Source organism: Rhododendron vialii, chromosome 12a (genome assembly GCF_030253575.1).
Source record: "Rhododendron vialii isolate Sample 1 chromosome 12a, ASM3025357v1".
NCBI lineage: Eukaryota > Viridiplantae > Streptophyta > Magnoliopsida > Ericales > Ericaceae > Rhododendron > Rhododendron vialii.
The window spans coordinates 31,608,964-31,633,858 of record NC_080568.1 but is presented as its reverse complement, the minus strand read 5'-3'; the positions used below and the strand labels follow the sequence as shown (position 1 = coordinate 31,633,858).

The following is a 24,895-nucleotide window of genomic DNA, read 5'->3' as shown; positions in this document are numbered from 1 at the left end:
AACGAAGGCCTTAGAACTAGGAATGCGAGTACCGAAGGGAACATAGAATAAATGGAATGACATGAAAACATGTTTTAGCCTTAGTAGCTCCGATGATCTTTGAATTCGTCAACTTTCGACCAACTTTCGATAAACCAAAATCTATTATAATTATGGTTCAATCCCACCATATTTTAGTAATCTAAATACACTCTTTATCTATACAAAATAGGTTTCAATCCGGTTTAAAGTTAGAGTGATTCAATGATTTTTCCAAAATTATTTCTTTTCGACCTATTGAGGGTAAAATTGTCCTATTTTTTGTGAATAAATTTTTTTCTAGTAAAAGTTATTCGGTTAGAAATTAGGCAAGACTAGCTTTTCAATGGTTAGAACCAGTCCAAATCGGAGTTCGGAAATGTCCGTGGCAAGACCGCAAAGTTTGGTAGGTTTTGAAACTCCTAAGATGCGCCCGGGCGCATGCAATTGCGCCTGGGGAGCATGGTATTGCACCTGGGGCGCATTAAGACTCCACAATTGCTAAAACTTTGCGGGTTTGTCTCGGACACTCTAGAACTCCAATTTTTGCAAGGTTTGAGCCGTTAAAAAGCTCTCTAAGTCTATTTTCTAATCCAAGTAGTTTGAATGCTAAAATATTTTTGCAACAAAAGACATGACCAATTTACTCTTTGTGAGTCTAAAAGCAAATCATTTAAGTAAAGAGCTCGCATCTCCCTCATATTAAATTTGATAAAGACCTATTATATATCGATAAAAAGAATTTCCAAAATACTAAAAGATGGTGAAATCCAATCATAACAATACTCGTGATTAACTTATGAAAGTTGGTAGTAAGCAGACCACTACAAGATCAATGGACTACCACCATTACTTCACCACCTACACCAACATCACTACCACCAAGGTTGTGGCGTCAATACTGCTGGGGGTTATCAAATGACGGTGGTTTGGGAGTTGTAGTGGTCAAGTTATATTGTTTGTGGTATGAGCACCAAAATTTGGTTTCTTAAATGTATAAGCCCAGAGTATTAGGGGAATCTCGTTGATAAAGCAGTTTTGTGTTGTTCGATGAAATGTAAAAGGCCCTATAAACTCTGTGGAGCTCTTTAGAAATGAACGAAGGCCTTAGAACTAGGAATGCGAGTACCGAAGGGAACATAGAATCAATGGAAGGACATCAAAACATGTTTTAGCTTTAGTGGCTCCGATGATCTTTGAATTCATCTACATTCGACCAACTTTCGATAAACCAAAATCTATTATAACTATTGTTCAATCCCACCATATTTTAGTAATCTAAATACACTCTTTATCCATACAAAATAGGTTTCAATCCGGTTTAAAGTAAGAGTGATTTACAAATTTTTCCAAAATTATTTTTTCTTCGACCTATTGAGGGTAAAATTGTCCTATCTTTTGGTGAATAAATTGATTTTGTAGTAAATGTAATTCGGTTGAAAATTAGGCAAGACCAGCTTTTCAATGGTTCAAACCATGTCCAAATCGGAGTTCTGAAGTGTCTGTGACAAGACCGCAAAGTTTGGTAAGTTTTGAAACTCCTAAGATGCGCCCGGGCGCATGAAATTGCGCCTGGGGAGCATGGTATTGCGCCTAGGGCGCTCAAAGACTCCACAATTGCTCAAACTTTGCAGGTTTGTCGCGGACACTTCGGAACTCCGATTTTTGCAAGGTTTGAGTCGTTACAAAGCTCTTTAAGTCTAATTTCTAACCCAAGTAGTTTGAATCCTAAAATATTTTTGCAACAAAAGACATGACCAATTTACCCTTTGTGAGTCGAAAAGTAAATCATTTAAGTAAGGAGCTCGCATCTTCCTCATCTTAAATTCGATAAAGACCTGTTATATATCGATAAAAAGAATTTCCGAAGTATTAAAGGATGGTGAAATCCAATCATAAAAATGCTTGTGATTAATTTAAGAAAAGTTGGTAGAAAGGGTCCACTACAAAGATCAACGGAGATCCACCATCACTTCAACACCTACACCAACATCACTACCACCAAGGTTGCGGCGTCAATACTGCTAGGGTTATCAAATGATGGTGGTGATGGTGGTTTGGGAGTTGTAGTGGTCAAGTTATATTGTTGGTATTGGCACTAAAATTTGGTTTCTTAAATGTATAAGCCCAGCGTATTAGGGGAATCTCGTTGATAAAGCAGTTTTGTGTTGTTCGATAAAGTGTAAAAAGCCCTATAAACTCTCTGGAGCTCTTTAGAAATGACCGAAGGCCTAAGAATGAGGAATGCGAGTACTAAAGGGAACATAGAATCAATGGAAGGGCATGAAAACATGTTTTAGCCTTAGTGGCTCCGATGATCTTCAAATTCGTTTACTTTCGATCAACTTTAGATAAACCAAAATCTATTATAATTATGGCTCAATCCCACAATATTTTTGTAATCTAAATACATTCTTTATCCATACAAAATTGGTTTCAATCCGGTTTAAAGTTAGAGTCATTCAATGATTTTTCCAAAATTATTAGTTTTTCGACCTATTGATTGTCCTATCTTTTGGTGAATAAATTTTTTTTTAGTAAAAGTAATTCAGTTAGAAATTAGGCAAGACTAGCTTTTCAATGGTTCAAACCACGTCCGAATCGGAGTTGGGGAGTCCCCGTGGTAAGAGCGCAAAGTTTGGTAGGTTTTGAAACTCCTAATATGCGCCCGGGAGCATGGGATTGCGCCTGGGGAGCATGGTATTGCGCCTGGGCCGCATTGAGACTCCACTATTGCTCAAATTTTGCGGGTTTGTCCCGGACACTCAGGAACTCCGATTTTTCAAGGTTTAAACCGTTAAAAAGCTCTTTAAGTCTAATTTCTATCCCAAGTAGTTTGAATCCTAAAATAATTTTGCAACAAAAGACATGACCAATTTACCCTATGTGAGTCGTAAAGTAAATCATTTAAGTAAAGAACTCGAATCTCCCTCATCTTATATTCGATAAAAACCTATTATATATCGATAAAATGAATTTTCATAGTATTAAAAGATGGTGAAATCCAATCATAACAAAACTCTTGATAATTTTATGAAAAGTTGGTTGTAAACAGACCACTACAAACATCAACGGAGCACCCCATCACTTCACCACCTACACCAACATCACTACCACCAAGGTTTGGGAGTTGTAGTTGTCAAGTTATATTGTTGGTGGTATGGGCACCAAAATTTGGTTTCTTAAATGTATAAGCCTTGTGTATTTTGCGAATCTCAATGATAAAGCAGTTTGGTGTTGTTTAATGAAGTGTAAAATGCCCTATAAACTCTCTGGAGCTCTTTAGAAATGAACGAAGGCCTTAGAACTAGAAATGCGAGTACCGAAGGGAACATAGAATCAATGGAAGGACATGGAAACATGTTTTAGCCTTAGTGGCTCCAATGATCTTCGAATTCGTCTACTTTCGACCAACGTTTGATAAATCAAAATCTAATATAATTATGGTTAGTTGCCATCATATTTTAGTTATCTAAATACACGAATTATCCATACAAAATTGGTTTCAATCCGGTTTAAAGTTAGAGTGATTCAATGATTTTTCAAAAATAATTATTTTTTTCGATCTATTGAGGGTAAAATTGTCCTATCTTTTGGTGAATAAAATTATTTGTAGTAAAAATAATTTAGTTAGAAATTAGGCAAGACTAGCTTTTCAATGGTTCAAACCACGTCCAAATTGGAGTTCTGTAGTGTCCGTGGTAAGACCGCAAAGTTTGGTAGGTTTTGAAACTCCTAAGATGCGCCCGGGCGCATGGGATTGCGCCTGGGAAGCATGGTATTGCGCCTGGGGCGCATCAGACTTCACAATTGCTCAAACTTTGCAGGTTTTTTCCGGACACTCCGGAACTCCGATTTTTGCATGGTTTGAGTCAATAAAAACCTCTTTAAGTCTATTTTCTAACTCAAGTGGTTTCAATACTAAAATATTTTTGCAACAAAAGACATGAACAATTTACCCTTTGTGAGTTGAAAAGTAAATCATTTAAGTAAAGAGCTCGCATCTCCCTCATCTTAAATTCGATAAAGGCCTATTATATATCGATAAAAAGAAATTTTCAAAGTATTAAAAGATGGTGAAATTCAATCATAACAATACTCGGTATTAATTTATGAAAAGTTGGTAGTAAGCAGACTACTACAAAGATCAATGTAGCACCACCATCACTTCACCACCTACACCAACATCACTACCACCAAGGTTGTGGCGTCAATACTGCTGGGGGTTATCAAATGATGGTAGTTTAGGAGTTCTAGTGGTCAAGTTATATTGTTGGTGGTATGGGCACCAAAATTTGGTTTCTTAAATGTATAAGCCCTGTGTATTAGGCGAATCTCGATGATAAAGCAGTTTTGTGTTGTTCGATGAAGTGTAAAAAGACCTATAAACTCACTAGAGCTCTTTAGAAATGAATGAAGGCCTTAGAACTAGGAATGCGAGTACCGAAGGGAACATAGAATCAATGGAAGGACATGAAAACATGTTTTAGCCTTAATAGCTCCGATGATCTTCGAATTCGTCTACTTTCAACCACCTTTCGATAAACCAAAATCTATTATAATTATGGTTCAATCCCACCATATTTTAGTAATCTAAATACACTCTATCCATAAAAAGTTAGTTTCAATCCGGTTTAAAGTTAGAGTGATTCAATGATTTTTCAAAAAAAAAAAATTTCAACCTATTGAGGGTAAAATTGTCCTATCTTTTGGCTAATAAATTTTTTTGGAGTAAAAGTAATTCGGTTAGAAATTAGGCAAGACTAGCTTTTCAATGGTTCAAACCACGTCAAAATCGGAGTTCGTGAGTGTCCGTGGCAAGACCGCATAGTTTGGTAGGTTTTGAAACTCCTAAGATGCGCCTTAGCGCATGGGATTGCGCCTGGGGAGCATGGTATTTCGCTTGGGGCGCATTAAGACTCCACAATTGCTCAAACTTTGCGGGTTTGTCCCGGACACTCCGGAACTCCGATTTTTGCAAGGTTTGAGCTGTTAAAAAGCTCTTTAATTTTAATTTCTAATCCAAGTAGTTTGAATCCTAAATTTTTTTTGCAACAAAAGACATGACCAATTTACCCTTTGTGAGTCGAAAAGAGACCTTCTTCCAGTCACCACAGGTGCAGTGTCATGTTCACATGCAGTGGTGTTACTGTGGTATATGGTGGAGATTTTGGTTCAGTCCGTGTAGAGATTAGGAGAAACGTTTGATGAAACCGTGTTCTGTCTGAAGAACGAATGAAACACGCTGTTTACATTTGAGTGAAGATTCTATTTTGATTCCTTTTTTTCCCAAGTACAAAATCTTTTTATGGGCTGGGGCAAAAAGTAATTTTTAAAGTGAGGTACGTCAAGGGAGTAAAAAAGGGGGTGAAAATTATATCTATCTCTATGAAATGATTGATGTAATGTCCTATTATTGTGATTGTTCAAATGTAATTCTCCTACCGATTCACATAAGGAGGGGAAAAACAGCAAGGGAAGAATATGTGAAATACACCTTTTGGGGGTTTTCCTCTCTTTTCTTTCCTTCAATAATGCCATGGTTTTTTATAACACCAATCCTTCTAATGGGGGAATAACACCAAATTCGGTTTCTTTGGTCGCTTTGTCTTAGAAGTACCATTTACAAATTGAAACATGTTTGTAAGTTTGATTAATTCCTTACAACTTGCTTAAAATTTCTCTAGACGATCCTTTACTTGCCGGCATTTGTTATTCTAGTTGTTCTTCTGGCTCAGAGATAAAATGTTATGATCACCCAAATCGATTTGCCTGACCCGTTCCCGTTTTAGATTGTACAAGTATGAGATTTCGCTGTCATGTAGGAGTGTTAATAGGAAATTAGCAATTGCTTGGTGGCCAGAGCTCGAGTCACAAAATTCTGTCTCTCTCCTAAAGTGAGTAAAATCTGCCTACTGTTGTCTCCCAGAGCATGATGATCAAAAAAAAAATTGTTGTCTCCCTGACCATATTATAGGATGAGATCCTCGAATCCATTTTTCTACCCCACACTGAAAGTTCATGAGGCAATGTATACATATGTATAAAATAAAAAAATAAAAAAAGAGAAAGACTATCACGAGGCTCCCACGACTACAGTAGTCACCGTAAGGTACCATTTGATGAGGCAAATGTTGCGATTTTATCCCCCATAGGGTACATTTTTAAGGCGGGCCAAGTCGTTGGCAGCATCAAGCATTGTAGGCCTAGTTGAGGGTGAGTGGTGAGTCCTGTGTGCAAAGAATCCCTAGCTCGGTTAGCTCTTCGATTGCAACTTCCGACATTTTCTTCACTTCTGGTAACTGATCCCTAATTGCTTTTGTTAGAACATGTATGAACGTTGAGTCCCACATCGGATAAACAGAAAAAGAGTTGGACCTTAATATACAATTGGATGACTCACCACTTACAAGGCTTAGCCTTTTAAGTGGATATGAGTCATTCAATGTATATTGAGCTCAAGTAATATGATAGACTCTTTGATCTTTGATGTTACTCCCACACAAATTGGGCCTTGAGCACGTAGCGGCGAGTCGATGCATCAAACGAACTCCCAACAAATGGTATCAGAGCCAATGGCTGACGATCTATGGGAAAACTCTCAACGCACCATTGAAGGGGCTCGCACAGAGAACACTCGTGGAGCGGTATAAAGTCCAAAGGTGACTCCCGATGAAGCAAGGTGGCTCGATGTTGGAGTGTTGTATTGGATGGCTCATTGTCGATGGAGTTGACTCGTCGGGGAGCATGGTGCTATTGAATTAATGAGCATGGTGCCGGTGACGAGGCATGTTGGCTCTCAATTGAGATGACTCTGAATCAATTGAGTGGGTGCAGAATAAGCCCAGTTCGGGAGATAGGGTTGAGAGTATTAGATCAGAATCAAGGGGGAGCTTGGATGTAGAGAGAGGTTAAGGCCCAATGTTCGGTGGGGGAGCTTGGATGTAGAGAGAGGTTAAGGCCCAATGTTCGGTTTACACATGAGGGGGAAATTTGTTAGAATATGTGTAAACGTTGAGTCCCACATCGGATAAACATAAAAAAAGTTGGACCATATACAATTGAATGACTCACCATTTACAAGGCTTAGCCTTTTAAGTGGATATGGGTCATTCAATGTATATTGGGCCCAAGTGATGTGGTGGACTCTTTGTCATTACTTCTATACAAATTGGGCCTTGAGCACGCAGTGACGGGTCGATGCATCGGATAAACTCTCAACAGTTTTCACCAGTAACGAGTCCACCGCTCTCTCTATCCGTCCGTGGTAATGGCTCTTGACCCATTTGGGCAGGCATAGCCCCCGGTAAACATATCGTCTGTTGGTCTCTTTCTGGTCACCATCTCAAGAACTATGATCCCAAAGCTGTAAACGTCTCCCTTTATGTTCGCGTCTGATCCCAATCCATACTCTGCATTCAGAAAACATTAGTGTAGAACATAGAGGAAATTTAAGAAAAACTGGTGACAAAAATTGGATGTGAACAAATTCAGAGGTGGAACAAATAACAGGATTTCGAGCCTCCAGGATTCCACGTTCTGGACATATTAGAACAAGAAAGTGATTCCTGATTATTTGTTTCTAAGTTTTATATCTAATTCAATCAATCAGATGCAATGGCAAAGGAGAATTCTGTACCTGGTGCAATATACCCTATGGCTATGGATCCACACAGCATATTTGTACTAATTGAGCTAGTTATTTACCGCTAAGGATTAAGTTAATTACTTGCAAAGATGAGCAGTTGCTCATATGACGTCCCTACCCTTGCCGATCTCGACGAAAGCATCTTCGCTTTCTCAAATATTACCACTAATGAGCCGTTATTCAAATTACGTCTTCTCCAAGAATCGGATGTATCATTTCGACTTCACTCGTCTTTCCAATATTTCTTATGTAATTTACCGGTTTACTACTATTACTATCTCACCACTATTATGGTGTTTACAACCGATAACAATGCTAGAAAATCGATTGCGAAAATTCTCAAAGTAATAATCTACTTTACAACCATCACCCGCCACCAAAACACAGTAAGAAAATTTTTAACACCAAAAAAATAAAAAATGAGAATGTCGACTTTCCAACAATTGCACCATTAAAAACTCAGGGGGCGTGCTGTACCTTTGAGGGGCAACACCGTGATAGCCCAAAGTTCATCCACCACACCAATCACCCATTAACATATCATTGTGCTGCAAACAGAATCTTCCCATTACCATTGGAAAATATTTATTATGGAATCTGTGTCATAGGCCATGGTTTTTGTTTTTTTTTTTATAACACCAATATAAATTGCTTGTTTGATTACTGTTACTTGTTTGTTTTGAAACGTTACAACTTGCTTGAATTTTTTTCCCGCGACGTTAATACGCATGAAAACAATCTTTTGTTTGTTGGCATCGAATCATTTTAAGTTTTTCTTTACGCTCACCCGAGATGATTTTCATGATTTGTTTTAGTTTGTCCAAGCATAAGATTTCGCTATGGAGTAGTATAATCAAAATAGCAAGTGTTACTGGAATGAGCGTGAGTCTTAAAGTCCACTCTCCCTATGAAAAGTGGAAAATATATATATATATATATATATATATATATATATATATATATATATATATATATATATATATATATATTGCCCACCGTGGTAAGGCATAATTGTGCATTCAGTTGCATAATCACTAACATAGGATGAGAACCAATTTAAAAGCATTAACATCTCCAAACTTCCCAATGAAATTCGTATCCACATCTCCTACCCAACATTTAAAGTTCATGGGGCAATAATATAATAGTAACATACAAGATACCCAGAGCACAAGGCTCCCGTTACTGTATTCGTCGCCAAATCAGTACAGGTACAACAAATGTCAAACCACCAGTGTTTGGACGCTAGTGTGGTTGCCAACAGTAGAAGATGAAATTCCAAGAGTGGAGGCAAATGTTGCGGTAGTATCCCCCATGAGGTACCGTTTGAGGCGATCCAAGTCATCGGCAGCATCAACCATCGCAGGCCTGGTTGAGGGTGAGTCCTGAGAGCAAAGAATCCCCAGCTTTGTCAGCTCTCCAATTGCAACTTCCCACATTTTCTTCACTTCTGGGGTCTGATCACTCATCGCTTTCAGAAGCAACGGGTCCACTGCTCTCTCTATCTGTCCGTGGTAATGGCTCTCGACCCATTTGTGCAGGCTTAGTCCCCCGGCAAACATGTTGTCTGTCGGTCTCTTTCTGGTCACCATCTCAAGAACTAGGATGCCAAAGCTGTAAACGTCTCCCTTTATGTTCATGTTTGATCCCATTCCATACTCTGCATTCAGTAAACATTACAGTAGAACATAAAGAAGAATTAAGAAAAAACACCTATTAATTGATGATGTGTGGTAGTAGTGACAAAAATTGCAATCCAAACAATATAACGATGTCTAATACTTGTTTCTAAGTTTTATATCCAATTCAATCAATCAGATGTAATGGAAAAGGAGAACTATGTACCTGGTGCAATATACCCAATGGATCCACACACCATATTTGTAGTAGACTTTCCAATATTCTCAAAAAATCGACAATTGTTCCCCCCTCCAACCGTCATAACCAACCTCGTGATCCCAACATCAGATACCAAGGCCGTCATGTTGTCATTCAGAAGAACATTGCTCGGCTTCAGATCACGATGTATGACTCTAACAGGAGAGTGGTGGTGCAAATAAGCCATCCCTTCCGCTATGTCGCTGCAAATATTCACCATCTGGATCAAACTCAAGTCTGAAGACCGGGAAGAAGTAGCCACACCAGGCCCTGAGGGTAGATAAAGCCAACTATCCAAACTCCCATTCGCCATGTAAGGAAGAACAATCGCCTTGAAATCCGGTAGGCTACAAGTCGTTATTATCCTTATCAGATTCCTGTGTCGAATCCACTTCAGAACTTGGCATTCTCTGTTGAAACTCTTTGTGGGATTCCCTGTCTGCAACTGTAGCACTTTAACTGCTATGTGCATCCCATTCGGAAGCACTCCCTTGTAAACACGCCCAGAGCTCCCCAACCCCAGTTTCTTCTGCTCATCAAATCCTCCAGTGGCATCAAACAGTTCTTTGTATGTTATTCGAGGCAAGTTGTGAATCCATTCCGGTTGTGGTTTAGATTCTGTTTCTGTTTCCGGTTCGGCTTTCCCAGCAGATATTACCACTTTTAAGTACCGCCATCCCATCATACGATAGACTAACAAGAAGGAAACTGATAGCGCAATGACAATGCATAATACAATCAAGAAAGCAGTCGAAAGAAACCTTTTTATTTTGCTTTTGTGGCAGGTGGGGATACCCGGAATTGATCCACAAAGGTTCCCGTTTTGCAAAAACGATGAGTTTGTGACAGAATCAAAGATGCCACCAGAGGGGATGGTTCCAGATAAATGGTTTACGGAAAGATTGAGAAATGTAAGAGTGCGGATATTGCTCAAGCTTTTTGGAATTGTTCCGAATAAATGATTCACCGAGACATCAAGGACTTCAAGGTTCTTGAGATCACCTAAGGATTCCGGAAGCTCCCCTTCAAGACGATTGTGGGATATATTCAACAAACTCAAGGCAATGCAGCTTGATATCCGTGGGAAGACATTACTGGTGAACCTATTCGATGAGAGATCCATTTCTTGAACTTTTTCCAATTTGCTGAGTTCAATTGGCAAATCCCCGTCTAGAAAATTGTGGGAAAGATTGAGAAATGTTCTGATCTCACGTAAACCTGTAATTTCCGGAGGGATATTCCCAGTTAAATTGTTATAGGACAAGTCTAGCGTGTAGAGATCTCTGCACTGTCCTAAACTTGAAGGAATTGATCCCGAGAGAAGATTATTATTGAGAAACATAGAGTTTATTTGGACCAAATTTCCTAGACTTTTTGGGATCTCACTGGAAAATTTGTTGTTCGATAGATCAAGAAGACCAAGGTGTTGGAACTGTCCTACTGCTGCTGGAATCGGTCCGCTCAATGAATTGTGTAGCAGACCGAATCCAGCTTTGGCTTCGCCAGGGTTCGGCTTCGCCAAGACACGTCAATCGTCGGCTTTTTCTTCACTTTGCATTCGGCAACAGAAAGAACCACGTCAAGCTCGGCCACCTTTGGGAGGTGGTCCCTTAGACCGTTTTTGCTTGGCTTAAAGTCCTATCAGGCTCGGCTACCCTTTTATGCTCGGCTCCCTTTTATGCTCGGATCCCCTTCAGGTTCGGCTACCCTGCGCGGCCAGTCGGGCTCGGCCACCTGCACACTCACGTGTCGCCCCGCATGTTGAGGCGGTTACGCCAAAGGATAATCATGAGCGCACGTGGGATGTGCCAGCTCATGCCAAACGGTTACCAGATTCGCCCGGTGACGTCATGGCGACGTCGCCTGACCCGTGCAAGGCACATGCCTGTGCTTGGAGAGCAAGTCAAGGAAACTCTATAAATATTGAAGGAGAACGCCTCTGGAGAGGTACGCACTCCCTAACGCGAAAACTCACTCAAAACCCTAGTCTCTTTCCTCTCTTCCGACACATACTTATCCTCTCGCCGGAGGGCCTTGCCGGGCAACCCCCGGCCAGGTCTTAGTCGTGCGCTCACTGTGCAGGCGGCGTGGAGAAGGCTAGGTAACCACTGGACCAGCGGAGGAAGGACTCGAGCCAGAAGAGATCACGGGCCACACAATTGGTGAACCCGACGTGAAACTCCTCAGCCTCTGATCCAAACGGCTCAAACGCTCTTTCAAATCACCTTCCTCTCAAAAAGACGAACGAAAACTCAGCGGCGATGGGCGGAGATCCACCAAACGTTTCAGTTTCCGGAGCCAAAGACACCAGTGGAAACGCGATCCTCCCACCGTTTTCAGAAAGGCACATGTCCATCTCCCTACCACCAGAATCTGGGCTCTCGCCGGCCGCAGACGACGTAACAACGGCCTACATCCGCCTTCTGCAACGACGAGACGACGAAAGGGACAACGAACTTGCAGCGCTAAGAGCGGAAGTGGCCCAGATGAAGCAACATATGCAGGACGCAACCCCAGCCGCCTCCAGATCTACCGGAGGCGGACGACGGAAGCAAAGAAATTCTCCTCCTCCTCCTCCTCCTCCACCGCCCCGAGACCACCCCAACGAGGCGGGCCACCGCGTCTCCGTCAAAGACCGCCTTGGGTTTACGCCAGAAAAAGGGGACGCCAGAGAAATCATCCTCTACAAACGACCTACAACATCTGGCACACACCGCTCGAGATCCCACCACGAGCGAACCCGCACAAGGGACACCGAATCATTCACGAGCACGTACTCGACTGGTCGCGCGGAGTTCTCTCGCACAACGGCCTCACGCCGAAGCCGAGACTCCGTCGAAACCAGGCGCCACGTCTCTGAACGCCTCGGGGGGATACCACCAGAAAACTTGGATAATGAGAACGATGTTCGGCGTAATGGCAAAGGCTTACGGATCGAAGGGGCGGAGAATGGAAACAGAACCTATTGCAACAAAGAGAAGTCCGTCGACCACCCCCGAAGGGGAACAACTGACCTGCGGGACAAGCTTCGCAGCCGAGTACACGAGAAAACATCAAAAAGAGAGAGGCACCCAAAGAGGCCACGCACGGACGAGCTAGGCAAACCACCGCGTCCTGGATTTGAACGGCAACTAAAGGACCTTGGTATCTCACCCTTCACCTCCCAAATCATCCACACCATCGCCGAACCCAATTTCCACCTACCAAAATTCACGAAGTTTGACCCAAGCAGCTGCGAAGCTTACACTCACCTCATTCACTTTCGCCAAACCATCGAGCTGTGCACTACGAAGGATGAAATCAAATGCAAAGCATTCCCATCCAGCCTTGGCTCTCTTGGACTCCAATGGTTCAATAAATTGCCCGCTGGATCCATACGGAACCTGGCTGACCTCGAACGCGCCTTCAACACCCGCTTTATCACAAGTAACAGGACAGCCAAGGAGCCTGAATCCTTATCCCAGATGAGGAAGCTCCCAAATGAAACACTAAGACAATACGCCGAGCGTTATTGGCAGCTGTTCAACGAAATTCCAGGAATCGATGAATATTGGGCTGCGCGTACTTTCAAAAACGGTCTCGAAACCGGCAGCAAAATCCTAGACGAACTCGCCATCCGCCCACCACACGGCATGGGAGAATTAATGCGCGTCGTGGAGAGATTCTGTGCTCTTGAAGAATTTTATGCGGACCGTGCGGCCCAGGGCATCCCAAGCTTGACAGCATCCTTCACCTCGGCCACAGCCCAACCGCCGGCACCAGCAATCATCCAGCACCCCCAACCCAAGAAGCAGGTGCACAACATCAAAGAAGGGAAAAAACGCCAGCCAAAAGAGCATGACTACGTGGCCGAAACCACCCACTTCAAGGAACCCATTTGGTCTTTTCTGAAAGAGATAATGAGGCAACCATGGTTCGAGTGGCCGACGGGCAAGCTCGGCACAGACAATGGCCAAGCTGATCAGAACCCAAGAAAGAAGTGCTCGTATCACAATGAGCTCGGCCACTACACGACGGCATGCGCCCCCTACAAGGCACTGTTGGAACGTTTGGTGACTCAAGGCCATCTCGATCAATACATTGACCGCTCAAAAACGCCCACCCGGCAGGCAAATCCCAACCCCAACGAACAGCGCCCACTAATACACGTTATCCACGGTCCAGTGTCAAAGGAATTTGAATCGACTCTTCAGGCCGACCTTAGCCGCGCATCAACCTCCAAGCAGGTACTCGCAGTAGGACCTGGATCCAAACGTCCACGAACAGAAGAGTTGCCCAAATGGACCATTACTTTTACCGAGCGCGATCTCGAACGTGTGCAAACACCACACTCCGACGCTCTCGTCGTAACCGTCCAAATTGGAGTCCACGACGTCAAACGCATTCTTGTCGATCAAGGAAGCTCAGCAGAGGTCATGTACTACGACCTTTTCAAAAAGCTGGACCTACCTGAGTCTGCCCTACAACCTACCGACGTACCCCTCATCGGCTTCAACGGTGCACCCGTCTGGCCGCTGGGCCGAATCTTCCTCCCAGTCGTCGTCGGCTCAAAAACTCTGACCGTCGAATTCATCGTCGTCAACGCACCAAGCCCATACAACGCCATCCTTGGCCGAACCTGGCTCCACGGAATGCAAGCCATTGCTTCTACCTACCACCAGGTCGTCCGCTTCATCGGCGCCACAGGACGACAGGAAGATTTGCCAGGCGACCAATTGGCGTCCAAAAAGTGCTATGTCTCTGCTGTCCACAACTCCGCCAAAGCCAAACAAGTACAATGGGTTGAAGTCCCCGACATGGCAGTAACCGACGACGTCGGTCAAAAAGCAGAAGACAAAGCAGAGGAAGACCTCGTCCAGATGCCGATCAACGAGGATTGCTCCCGATTCTTCCTCATCAGCTCTTCCATCAGCGAGGCTGACCGCGAAGAAATGTTTCAATACCTCAAGCAAAATATCGAAGTTTTCGCTTGGACCCCCAACGAAATGCCGGGGGTCGACCCGAAATTCATCAGTCACTCCCTCAACATCAAGAAGGACGCTAAACCTGTCATCCAGAAGGCACGGCGATCTGCAGCCGAACACGCCGACGCTGTCGTCGAAGAAGTCAAACGTCTGCTGGAGGCCAACGCTATCCAAGAAGTGCAATACCCGACATGGCTGTCCAACACTGTGGTTGTCAAAAAGAAAAACGGCAAATGGCGAGTTTGTGTGGATTATACCAATCTAAACGACGCTTGTCCAAAGGATTGGTTCCCACTGCCAAAAATTGATCAACTTGTGGATGCAACGGCAGGACATGCTCGGCTTAGCTTTCTGGACGCCTACCGTGGTTACCACCAAATTGCCATGGACCCCGACGATATGGAGAAAACTGCTTTCATCACGCCGTATGGAATCTTTTGCTACCGCGTCATGCCCTTTGGACTCAAGAATTCCGGGGCAACATTCAACAGAGCAATATTCAAGATGTTGGAAGAACAAATCGGCCACACTGTGGAGGCTTACATTGACGACCTAGTCATCAAAAGCAAGAAGGAATCCGACCACCTGCAAAACTTGGCCGAAGTTTTTGACATCCTCAAGCTACACAAGCTACGGCTCAATCCTGAGAAGTGTGCGTTCGGGGTAAGCGCTGGGAAATTTCTCGGACACCTGGTCACTCGAAGAGGTATCGAAGCCGATCCCAACCAAATCACAGCTGTTCAAAATTTGTGCCCACCCAGAACGATCAAGGAAGTTCAAAGGCTCACTGGGATGGCAGCGGCTCTCAACCGATTCATCAGCAAATCCTCAGACAAATGCCACGCATTCTTCCACGCCCTGAAGGGCAAAAGCCGACGCAGCTTTGAATGGACCCCGGACTGTGACTCAGCCTTTGCCGAACTTAAAGACTACTTAAAATCGGCCCCGCTGTTGGTAAAACCCAAAGAGTTCGAAACCCTTTATCTTTATCTCGCCGTGTCCGCCCACGCAACCAGCTCTGCACTTGTACGGCGGGAAGGCGCCGATGACAAGCCCATCTATTTCACAAGCAAGACGCTCCTTCCAGCTCAAACTCGTTACCTACCGCTTGAAAAGCTAGCCCTTGCTCTCGTCTCAGCGGCCAGGAAGCTCCTGCCCTACTTCCAATCACACTCAATCGTCGTCCTAACAGAACACCCCCTCAAAGCTCTCTTTCGAAAAGCGGATCTGTCTAACAGGGTTTCCAAGTGGGCAGTTGAGTTAGCAAACTTTGATATCCGTTTTGAACCACGAACGGCAATCAAAGGACAGGTTCTTGCAGATTTCATTGCTGAGCTCACTCCAGCAGACACTGAACTCCTCAATACACCAATCCCAACACAGAGCATCGCCGAGCATCAATTGTCACCAGCTCCTTGGCACCTTTTCCAAGGGGACATATGGCGTCTGCATGTCGACGGAGCGTCAAACAGCAACGGAGCAGGGGCTGGGGTCGTTCTAGTATCCCCTTGTGGAACACTACACGAAAGTGCCATCAGCATCGACTTCCCCGCCACCAATAACGAAGCCGAATATGAAGCGCTCCTAGCTGGCCTACGCTCTGCCATTGCCTTGGATGTCTCCAACCTTGTCGTTTTCTGTGACTCCCAACTCATAGTTAACCAAGTACTTGGTGACTATGAGGCTCGGGATCCGCGGATGTCAAAATACCAGGCAACCGTAGCCGAACTAACCACCAACTTCCCCAATTTCAAAATTGAGCAGATCAACCGCGAGCACAACGCCCACGCGGACGCGCTTGCTGGCCTCGCTTCGGCATCCACTGCCTCAGAATTCAGAACCATCAACTTCAGCAGCATTGGCCATCCGTCTTTCGAGCCCACTCCAGAGGTACTCAACGTTGAGCTAGGTCCCAGCTGGATGGATGAGATCGTTGCGTTTCTAAAGCACGACACCCTCCCAACAGACAAGAAGGAGGCTTACCGTGTGAGAAACAAGGCCGCCTACTACTGGCTTTCTGAAAGCGGCCAGCTATACAGGAAATCCATCTCCGGACCATACCTTCTCGTTGTCCACCCAACCCAAGTGCCCGACATTCTGACAGAACTTCATTCAGGCAGCTGCGGATGTCGCTCAGGCGGCCGCTCCCTATGTCAACGCGCCATGAGCCAAGGCTACTTCTGGAAGAACATGAAGAAAGACTGCGAGGAAGTTGTCCGCAAATGTCGACCGTGCCAGCTGTTTTCACCTATCCCGAAAAAGCCGGCCCAGGACCTCTCACCCATCACCAGTCCTTGGCCTTTTGCCCAATGGGGGCTTGACATCGTGGGAAAGCTGCCTACGGCTCCTGGAGGCTTCAAGTTTCTGATTACGGCAACAGACTACTTCTCCAAATGGGTTGAAGCTGAACCTCTCGTCACAACAACAGAGGCTGATGTTCGACGATTCGTGTGGCGAAACATTGTTACCAGGTTCGGTGTTCCATACGCTATCGTCTCCGATAATGGAACTCAATTCGTCGGAAAGGACCTCACAAACCTGTGTGCGGAATTTGGGATCCGTTTCTTCAACTCCACCCCAGCCTACCCACAAGGAAATGGCCAAGCAGAGGCCACGAACAAAACCGTCTGTGCCGGTATCAAGCGTCGACTGAACTCCAAAAGAGGAAAATGGGCTGAAGAACTGCCACGCGTTCTATGGGCTTACCGATCAACACCAAGGCGATCAACGGGCCAAACACCATTTTCGATGGCATTTGGCATGGAAGCCGTCATCCCACTGGAGTCCAAGTTTCCAACTCTCCGGACAGAAACGTTTGACCCCAAAACAAACGACGACGCCATCGCACAGGAGCAAATTTTGGCAGAAGAGAAGCGTGATGACGCTCGCCTGCACCTTGCTAATTACCAGCAACAGGTGGCCAAGGGATATAATCGTGGAGTACGGATCAAAAAGTTCAAGCCGGACGATTTGGTTTGGCGAAAGGTTGTACAAGCCAGCAAGAAAACAAAATTCAAGCCTAACTGGGAGGGACCTTTCCGTATCGTCAAGATTGCTGGTGAAGGTGCCTACATGCTGGAGGACATGAATGGGAAAGTTCTCACTAACCCATGGAATGCACAGAATCTCAAAAAGGCGTACATGTAGTTGAAATCCCGAGCAGTGTGCCCCATGTTCGGCAACTGTCTATCCTATTTTCCTTTAAGCTGGCCTCGGCCAAAGTCTTTTTTTTTCAACTTGTACTTGCATGATTAAGAAATCCAAGCAATTTTATCTCTGAGTATGTCATTTGCAAACACCAAACCAACTATTTCTTGTAAAACTTTTTCCTCGGCAAATCTCAGCCGACCACAAACGTTGACCTCGGTCACACCCACAAACGGCTACTCTGCCTCTGCTTCGGCCACTATTACTGCCCAAGGAAGCAAAACGGACATCAGGTCCACTGAGCCCAAAGATCCAGTCTGGCTGGAATTCGGGCTTCGGCTCGGCTTGGCAAGACTTCGAGGTCGGCCAAAGCCTGGTTACACTCACCTTTCGCTGAGTAACCACCCCACACCTCAAGGACACTCAACTCTGATGGCAAACACAACAACATGATCGGCACATTCTCCACCACTCTTAAACTACTTTGGTCCAAGCTCGGCAAAAACCAATCAACCACAGGCATTGAACCAACATCCATATTATTTAGCCGAACATAAACCAAAGTGGAGGCTACGGATATGTAAGCAAAGACGGCCAAAATCTACCAAAGCATGAAGACATTCAAACAAAATCATTGCAAGATGAAACTTCACTTCCATTTCATACAAAGGTAAAGTACACACTTGAAAAAAAAAAAAACACTGAAGGTACGGCCAAAGTTCCTACAACCATTGTACAAACTGAATAAACCCCAAGATCGAAAACCATTCACAACCAAAAAGTCCTTTAAACATCAAAAAACAAGTCAAGCTTGGGGAACATCCTCCTCAGCCATTGGAATGTCAGCCTCGGCAGCAGTCTCTGTTGCTTTCTCCAAATCAGGAGTCGGCTGCTCTGTGTCAACAACCACCTTCCCCCCACCGGAGTCCCCAAGACCACCAGCGTCAGTCTGAGTAAGATCTTCAACTTCATCATCACTATCGGGGAAGTCCTCGGGAGGTAGAGGCACACACTCCTCGGCAGTATACGGAAGTTCAAGCTCGGGAACGACCGCCGCTGGAATAATAGACAAATCAAGCTCCATTTTTATCGCCTCACCGACGGCCTTCACGCCAGCCTTGTAACCCGCTCGGTATGCGATCGGGACCCTAGCCGTGACTTCATCATTTACCATCGATCTAGCCTCCCTTACGTACTCGAGACCAGCACGGTCGTACCCAGCTTGATAAGCTTTCTCGTCCACCTCCTTCATCCTCCTCTTCTCCCGCCTCTGGACTTGGCCAAGTTCGCGCTCGGCCTTCCTAAGTTTATCAGCCATCTCTTCTTTCTCCTTCTCAAGCTCGGCTATCTGAGCCTTCGCCGTCTTAAGACTGCCTTTATAGCTTCGAGATTTCTCGCGCTCGGCTTTGAGATCATCATAAAAGCGACCGCGTTCGGCCGTCAGCAGCTCAGCCCTCTGAGAAGCTCGCAGAATTGCTTGGCCAGCCTGCATAATTTCGGGAAAAACAAACTTAACAAGCATTCTCGAATAACTTAAATAACAGAGGAAAAGATGAGCTCGGATACTAACCTGCACAACATAGGCACTTGCATGGACCAGGCTCGGCATGAGCTCATCTGGAACCTTTGCCATGTCATTTGGCAAAGCAAGGCCTTGGAGCACGGTAGGGGCTAAACCTGGCTCCAGCTTTACACTATCAATCACCGAGATAATCCGCCCCTCGGGCGTCGCATACGAAGGTGCAAATTCAGGCACAATTGCTCGGCCACCTGAACCCCCAGATCTGTCTGCTGTCTTCGACCCACCTGCAGCAGAAGACTCAGTCTGGTCCTTTTCCCTTGTGGTCGGCGTCGGCGGCCTGTTCAGAATTGCTGATGGGACAGTCTTTTGCTTCTTGGAAGCAGGCTCGGCAATAGAAGCTTCCTTTTGCCGAGCCAAGACTCCGTCCCTCAGGTTGATCTTCACAACATTCCTTCTACCCATGTCGTCGGCAAAGTCGGGTATGAGTGTTCGGAGAGGGGGAACGCTGGCGCCTTGTAAATCAAATGGCTGACTGTCTTGGAACCAGAAATCCGCGGATTTCTTCAAAGTTGGAAACTTCACCCTCGGCTCCTTTTTCTTCTTGCTCGGATTGGGAGCAACACCTTTACCTTCTCGTTCACCGGTGGCTGATTTCTTCCCCTTAGCTTTTGTGCTCGGCACTGCCCCTCTCTCCCTTCTCTTCAATTTCCCCTTATACGAAGGTATGTAGCCAAGAAGCGTCGGCGCGTCACAACAAATCTGAGCCTTCAGCGCTTCGATGTTCCCCTCTACAGCGAAGGATTGCTGCCTCTTGGTAATTGCTCGGTGATCTGTAAGGACATAAAGTTAGCCAAATAAAGCATCAATATCGCAGTGAAAGTTAAAATACGCTCGGCAAATGAAGGAGTAGTTAAATTGACCTCGAAAATCTTTTATCTTCGGCACAGAATGCAGCCTCATCGACTGATCGCCGAACTCATAATTTCCACTCACTTCGACGTAAAAATTTGCCCACTTATCAGTGTCGGGAAGTCCGTTTATCAAAGGATCTTTACCACTACGTGTCGACAAATACCTGCGGTCGGTCTTGCCGTGCCTAGACATGATATATGTATGGAAGAGATCGGCGACTGTAAACTCGAGATTATGGAGCTCCTTCAGTTTTATCGCCGACATCACTATCCTATAACTGTTTATGGCAAAAAAATGAGGAACAATACCGAACGTGGCCAGCAGCTCCCTCAGAAATGGGTGAAGAGGAAAACGGAGTCCTGCTTCACATATTGCCATGAGAGGAACCGTTATATGTTCGGGACGGTCTTCCTTCTTATCCCTGATTTTGTTACTGGCCACCTGGCTAATAACGACATCATCGGGAATATTGTACGTTCGGCAGAAGGCGTCGTACTCGTCAGGTTGGCCGCTGAAATAGTGGGCATAAGGACAAACCTGCCCTCGCTCATATAGATCAGCAACCTCCCTGTTCTCTGATGACGTTTCGGCCGGAACAGTTCGTGAAGAAGTTGTAGCCTCGGTCTGTGCTTGGAACCTGGACTCGGCCTCAGGACCGAGTTCATGCTCGGAAACGGACTCCGTACTTGTAGTAAAAGTTATCTCAGGCGCAGTGTTGTACCCGCCGTCGTATTCGTAGTCGCGCTCGGCGTTGGAGTCACTAGATCCAGACATATTGGAGGCAATTGAAGAGGCCTGTCGTCGGCTTCTGTACCTCTCCACGTACGCTCGGATCACGAGGTCTGTGGAATCGTCCCCTGAACTTTCAGAGTCGGATGAAATGATGATAATCGAGTGAGCCAGACCTAACCAAGAAAAGAATGAAAATAATGAAAAAATCCTCGTCGTCGGCTAGAAGACAGAAACCATCCTACGATCGGCTACCTAAAGCTGGCCCACCCTATTATCACAATCCATAGATCCATATTTGGAAAACAAGGATCCGTGTTGACATGCTCAGCCGAACACGTTGTCGGACAAACTTGTTAGACAGCAACTGAAGTTCGGCCAGACCTTGTCATCGGCCCAGATCTTCAATAACTAGAATTGGGGTTCGGCAAAACATGTTGGGGCTGAAGATGAACAGCTGCCATCTCCAGTAACCCACTGTTTACACGAAACGGGGCTCGGCATGTCTATACTGACAGACAAATCTATATCGATGGGCTCGATAAATCCTAAAGTCGGCTAAGCACAAGAACTCAGAGCAATCTGTGCTCGGAAGAACAGGTTGAAGATGAAGATGAACAGTGCGTTCATCTCCAGCGTTCATACTGCCCACTTAGAACCAGAAAGGCTTCAAAGGCCCAGAAGAACAAAAAGAATGCAGTGAAACCGTAAGAAAAGCATGGAGAAGCAAGGAACGAGTTCATACCTTGAATTTGGGATGAGATTTGGGGCTGAAACTGCTGGAAGACGATGGCAAAAGATGAACGGTTGAAGGAGGAAGCTCTGGCAATGGAATCGTAGAGAGAGAGAGGGAGCGTAGCTTCTCTCTCCTCGACTCACCCCTTTATATAGATCTAGGGTTTGGGATTTGAAACTCCCGCCCATCATTACACCGCCGAGCTTCTGACCATTCAGCGATTGACACGTGGCAAGAAGAGGACGACCTGCAAAGCCTGCCAACCGTCCTCTCCCTGGCCGTACCTAACCATGATGCGACACCTGGCATCCTTTCACTGAGGTTCTCCATCAACGGCTGATGTTGCCCCCCAAAAAAAAAAAAAAAAAAAAGAAGAGAGGAAAAAATAGGATAAAGCACGGCTGAATTTGCCCGTTGACAAAGAAAAGCGAAGTTCGGTAGTCTTCGTGTTCGGCCAAGTCTTGATTTCAATCCCTACCTCACGCTCGGCATCAGTAGAGATTGAGGGGCTATTGTAGCAGACCGAATCCAGCTTTGGCTTCGCCAGGGTTCGGCTTCGCCAAGACACGTCAATCGTCGGCTTTTTCTTCACTTTGCATTCGGCAACAGAAAGAACCACGTCAAGCTCGGCCACCTTTGGGAGGTGGTCCCTTAGACCGTTTTTGCTTGGCTTAAAGTCCTATCAGGCTCGGCTACCCTTTTATGCTCGGCTCCCTTTTATGCTCGGATCCCCTTCAGGTTCGGCTACCCTGCGCGGCCAGTCGGGCTCGGCCACCTGCACACTCACGTGTCGCCCCGCATGTTGAGGCGGTTACGCCAAAGGATAATCATGAGCGCACGTGGGATGTGCCAGCTCATGCCAAACGGTTACCAGATTCGCCCGGTGACGTCATGGCGACGTCGCCTGACCCGTGCAAGGCACATGCCTGTGCTTGGAGAGCAAGTCAAGGAAACTCTATAAATATTGAAGGAGAACGCCTCTGGAGAGGTACGCACTCCCTAACGCGAAAACTCACTCAAAACCCTAGTCTCTTTCCTCTCTTCCGACACATACTTATCCTCTCGCCGGAGGGCCTTGCCGGGCAACCCCCGGCCAGGTCTTAGTCGTGCGCTCACTGTGCAGGCGGCGTGGAGAAGGCTAGGTAACCACTGGACCAGCGGAGGAAGGACTCGAGCCAGAAGAGATCACGGGCCACACAAATTGTGGGATAAGAACAGTTGCTGCAAGTGTGCTAGCTGACTGATCTCTTCGGGAATGGTTCCACTCAAAAGATTGGATGTCAAATTCAGCTGCGAGAGATGGGTAAGATTCGACAAAGTAGGAGGAATTGATCCCGTGATATTGTTTTCTTGCAGCAAAAGAGATTCAAGATAAACACATTTCCCAATAGAAGTTGGGAGTTTTCCACCTAGTCCCATACCTTCCAATTCAAGCTCTACCACACTGGTGTAATTACAAAGGGCAGTGAAGAAAGGATCAAGATTAGAGTTGTTTTCAGGACTAATCATGGGATTAAACGATAAATGGAGAAACTCAAGGTCAGGTAGACTTTCCACTATCTTTGAAGGCAATTCACCAGAGAGAAAATTATACTCCACATCCAAACTTACCATGCTCGTAGCATTGGTGATCGAAAATGGGATTTCCCCGGTGAACTGATTGTTATAAAAATTGAGGTTCCACAAACCCCGGCAGCTTCCGATTTCCGGAATATTCCCTTCTAGGAAGTTGAAGGAAAGGTCTACATTTTTCAATAGAGTGCAGTTAGAGAAGAAGGAAGGTGGGAGTTTACCCGTTAGTCTGTTTTGCCGGAGATCTACCACGGAGAGATTGACAAGAAGGGAGAATGTATCTGGAATCTGGCCATGGATATTGTTCCCCTCCAGCAACAGGTGTCGAAGGTCTCGGAGGGAGGAGAATTCCCGTGGGATTTCACCAGACAGGTGATTATTCACAAGCTCTAGGACTCTGAGGTCGGTGAGGTTTGAAATGAAAGGAGAAAGCGGCCCCACAATTCCGGAATCATTTAGGTTGAGTTGCCACACGCGGTGGTGCTCTTTGTTGCACGTAACACCGGTGAAGTAGCAAACGTGAGTGGAATCATTCCAGTTGGAAAGTCTGGAATTTGGGTCGGACTTTATGGTCTTTTTGAACTCCAGAAGCGCAGCTCTATCGGTTTCTAAAGAGTGGTGAACAGAAAGAGCATGTCTTGAGATTATGAAGAAATGTTGCAGTAGAAAAAGGAAGATGGTTCTCCGGAAAACCATGTTGGAGAAATTTGGAATCCCTCAACGATAGGTTTCTGTTATGAGACCTCTATATCGATCCTAGGTTCACGGCGTTACATGCTGTATTAATAGACCTAGACTCGGCTGAATAGCATAGCTAAGCTTATTCCAGATGGGTTGATGAAGTGGGAGGAGATCTATCTGAATGAATTAGTCCAATTTAGCTATGATTCGCGGGGTGACTAATCATTTCTTTGTGAGGTTGCAGATTTGATGAGTAGATTTTCAACTCATCAATTCAAAAGGATGCCCATTTTGACACACACGCACAAAAAAAAAAAAGGTTTGGGTAAGGAAATTGGTGGATGTATAGTCCTTCATTCAATCAAATTTAAGACTTGATGATGCAACAAGTAATTTAAGGGAGAATAACAGTTGACAATGTTGAAGTGCCGACTTTGGGTTGTCTCTCTTTGTCTAAGGCTTCTGGATATGTCCACTACAAAACTACAGAGGTTTATTTTTCCTCTACAAAGTCTCATAGGTTGCATACAAAGTGGATTAAGTAGGTCTGATACACACCCTAATGATACGTGCCACAAAAACTAGAGCGAGAGAGAGAGAGAGACGAAACTACTAGGCGGGCGAACTTGTGTGTTTTTTTCATCTTTTTGAGAAGAAACTACTACATTTCAACAAATTTTGAAACTTGGGTAGAGCAGCGACCCAGGCTCTGCCCCTCGGTTCATCCTCGTCTTAGGCCCTGTTTAGTTGCATGGAAAGGATAATAAAAAAATCAACTTTTCTATAAGTTTTTTGTGTTATCAAGAAAGTTGTGGGACTTTCCTGCAAAATACATTCTGCTAAAAAGAAGGAATTTAGTTTTCTTGCAAAATACATTCTGCTAAACAGAACATGTAGCTTAGAGGTCAATGACACTTTCCCTATTTCCTCCTGTGCCCATGGACTATGATTCTAGGGCACCAGCTGAAAATTCTAAATGAACATGCAAGTCAAGGGAATGAAGAAACCAGGAAAAAAAAAAAAAACCTGCTGAAGAGAAGTGCCCAAATTTCCAGCCAAATACGATTCCTAGTTGAGAAACTCTTGGT

The 24,895-nt window shown here is 45.1% G+C and overlaps 1 protein-coding gene across 1 annotated transcript; it reads right to left on the bottom strand.

The window, feature by feature from the left end:
- Window positions 1-8,711: 8,711 nt before the first annotated feature.
- Window positions 8,712-23,872, bottom strand: LOC131312068 (putative leucine-rich repeat receptor-like serine/threonine-protein kinase At2g24130). Its single transcript, XM_058339800.1, has 4 exons — window positions 22,753-23,872; window positions 11,718-11,723; window positions 9,512-11,004; window positions 8,712-9,326 (listed from the first exon to the last, which is right to left on the bottom strand). The coding sequence occupies exons 1-4, from the start codon at window positions 23,820-23,822 to the stop codon at window positions 8,890-8,892; spliced, it is 3,006 nt and encodes a 1,001-aa protein (XP_058195783.1). The 5' UTR covers window positions 23,823-23,872; the 3' UTR covers window positions 8,712-8,889.
- Between the last annotated feature and the right edge of the window lie 1,023 nt (window positions 23,873-24,895).